Source organism: Alligator sinensis, unplaced genomic scaffold, assembly GCF_000455745.1.
Source record: "Alligator sinensis unplaced genomic scaffold, ASM45574v1 scaffold1567_1, whole genome shotgun sequence".
NCBI classification, from domain to species: domain Eukaryota; kingdom Metazoa; phylum Chordata; order Crocodylia; family Alligatoridae; genus Alligator; species Alligator sinensis.
Window position 1 is genome coordinate 291,726 of NW_005842646.1, and position 2,745 is coordinate 294,470.

Sequence of the window (2,745 nt, forward strand, 5' to 3'; positions counted from 1 at the left end):
CTGTTATGCTCTGTCAATACAATCAAAAAGTAAAATCAATCAATCAACTCTACGCATCTTTATTAACTATCCAAACAAATGCCCTTGGAATAGGTCTCCAGTGCTATTTCCCAGAAGGGGAGACTCAAGTCTGAGCTCTGTAATAGTGCACATTTTCCATTTTCATCCACCTCCAAGCCATCGCGGAATCCAAGGAAGATGCTACAATATCCGGGATGGTTTAAAACATGCCCGCGGACAACATTTTCAGAGGTTAACGATTACGTTTTCCACAAGCAGGCCAGAAAATATTTTGATCAGGGAATAAAAAAAAAAATGTTTACAAAAAAGGGAAAAAAAAGAAAAAGGAATTAGACCATATTAACCACTTTCCTTCCTAAAAGAGGGAGGTGAAGGATGGGAGTTTTACACGGACACCCAGACAAGCGTTCAGCGTGCATGCACGAGCGGGGGAATCTCATTTAGGAGAAGCCGTCGCTCGTCACTTCATTGCAGCCGCTGGCGGTTCCCTGAACGCCCCTTGTCCGCGATGCCCCAGCCCTTCGGTGATGCACCCTGCCAGGAAGCGCTCCACGCTCCTCTGAAACAACTTTGTGCTTCCCAATTTGAAGTGACAACTTCACAGCCAGCCTTCTTCACGATCCACAGCCACGTGGACTCCGCAGCCACGATGCTTCCTGGGCAGTGCCAGAAATGAGTCGTGTGCCCCAGGCCAACGCCTAACAAGGGGTATCCTTTTCTCAAGAATCACACGCGCGTGCACACACATCATTTGGTGAGATCCTAAGAAGGGACGTGCAACTTCAACAGCAGCTTTATGAGCTACAGAAAATGAAGATATCATCCCTGTTGGGCCTGGTTTAGTTATATCCCCGGGAGGGAGAGACAGAGCACAAGGACTCAGAGCTCCAGTGCAGAGAGACGGGTTGCAAGGAGCCTCTCCCGGACAAACCGGAGCCCCCAGTTTACATGGGCAGAAAGCGGATGGTTGTCAGGTGCCAACAAGGTCCTCGGCACTCAAACCCAGCTGCAAAAATCTTCACGAACCGCCATCCATCATCCTTACCTCTCCCGAGGAACACGAACGTCCAGGAACCGGTCACGGTTCCTCTATACATCAAAGGGGCTGGTGATGAGAAGGGAAAGGGCAAAGCTTGCAAGGACTTTGGTTCCCATTTGGTTTGTTTAGAAGAGGTACATATTAGAAACACGTGGGCATAGGTCTGCATTCCCTTCCCGGGCTCCGCGGCCGTTCCCAGAGAACTCGAGCTGCATTCTTGCGGCTCCGCTGATGAAACAAACCACAAGCGAATTACAACCTTGTGTTCCCTCCGTCCCACCTCTGCGTTATTCGCCATGTCATTGAGAGGCCAAGGAAAGTTTCAGCCAACACACCGCTTCCAAGGGACAGCCGCGGTCCTACAAGCGCTGCCCTGCCAACCACCCGAGCGGCGAGGTTACACCTTACACCCCACTTTTAGCTTCAAGCCACCCCCAGCCTCGACAGGACGACGGGTGACATCTGGAAGAGGGTGCTTTACATCTCGCAGATACAACCTAGCACAGAGAAACCCTCCCAGAAGGATCGCAGGCTGGCTCTAGACATGTTTTAATAGGTAATAGTTTGTTGCATCTTAAAATAAGCGCTCAAAGAAGCTGCGCATTATATATTCTCCTGTTCTCGACTGTATCAGACCCCTTTTATCAGCACTACGTACCAGCCCATCAGCTGTTTTAGAAAGCAATAGTTGTGACCAAGGACGTTAGCTAGATAATTACCTACCATTTATGGCCACCCAAATTAAGTTCGACACTTGGTCTAAGCCAATTGTAGGCCAAAATCTGATATAAAAAAAAAAAAAGAGATGTGAATTGTATTTCGAAGGGATACTTATTTTGCTGGGATCCTATGACCCCGGCTGACTTCCTGCCCCTGGGGGCTGGACCCCATGATCCTGCAAGGTCCCTTCCAGCCCTGATGTCTATGAAACGTATGAATTGGATTTCAGAGCCAGGAAGCAACGAAGCAGTGACACCCTAGTTCTCCCACACAACAGACGCAAGGAGTGAATACCTAAATTAAAACCAAGTGCTTTATTATGGGACTCAGAGCTAAGGGGTGTCCATGGGGGTTTCCTTGAAGGTTTCAGGCCTCGACATTTTCTAGTTTACGTCCCCAGCATTTTGATTGCAAAGGTGGGAGTGCAAAGAGATTAAAAAAGAAAACCAACCCAAAAAACCACAAAACTTGCCATAAAACTTTTTAGCACCCTCTTTCAGTCCCTTCGCTATGCACACAAAAAGCAAGAAGCACTCAAGTGAGCCAAAAATCAAGCTGTCAGGCCGGGAAATCACTTATCAGGCCAGCTTCGATAACTGAAAACGCAGTGTGACGACAGCTTTCCGTCTCCTGTAACCTGGCCCCTGAAAGTCACGGCCTGCCGAAGCTGCCTGCTGTAGCGCACACTTTTTAACCCAGGTGGTTGTGCCAGGCGAGGAATACCTGACAGGCCGCGCTCTCAGCACCTCACACCGGCCGTCCACCGTCACACGGGTTCAGTATACAAAACCCGCTGTTACCGCTGCGTAACCAAGCTTATCGCATCCGCGGTTCTCGCGTCCCTTTTCCCCGCTGCGCTCGTTATTGAAGTCAAACCAGCACTCCTAGAGAATGAGCACGGCAAGTCCTTATCGGGGAGATTATCGGCACCCCAATTCTTCCACTTTGCTTATCCGGCCGCACTT

At 49.5% G+C, this 2,745-nt stretch overlaps 1 protein-coding gene across 2 annotated transcripts in view; it reads right to left on the reverse strand.

Annotated features, from left to right (window-relative positions):
• Positions 1-2,745, reverse strand: part of GPC4 (glypican 4) — a 93,116-nt gene that overhangs the window by 89,808 nt on the left and 563 nt on the right. Inside the window, exon 1 of one of the 2 annotated variants that reach the window (XM_006033625.3) lies at positions 1,067-1,373. The exons of the other annotated variant lie outside the window; for it this stretch is intronic. Within the exon in view, the coding sequence (XP_006033687.3) occupies positions 1,067-1,358 (292 nt within the window). The 5' untranslated portion in view covers positions 1,359-1,373. Of the gene's footprint in view, positions 1-1,066; positions 1,374-2,745 lie in introns of those variants that run through there. 2 annotated transcript variants of the gene reach the window in all.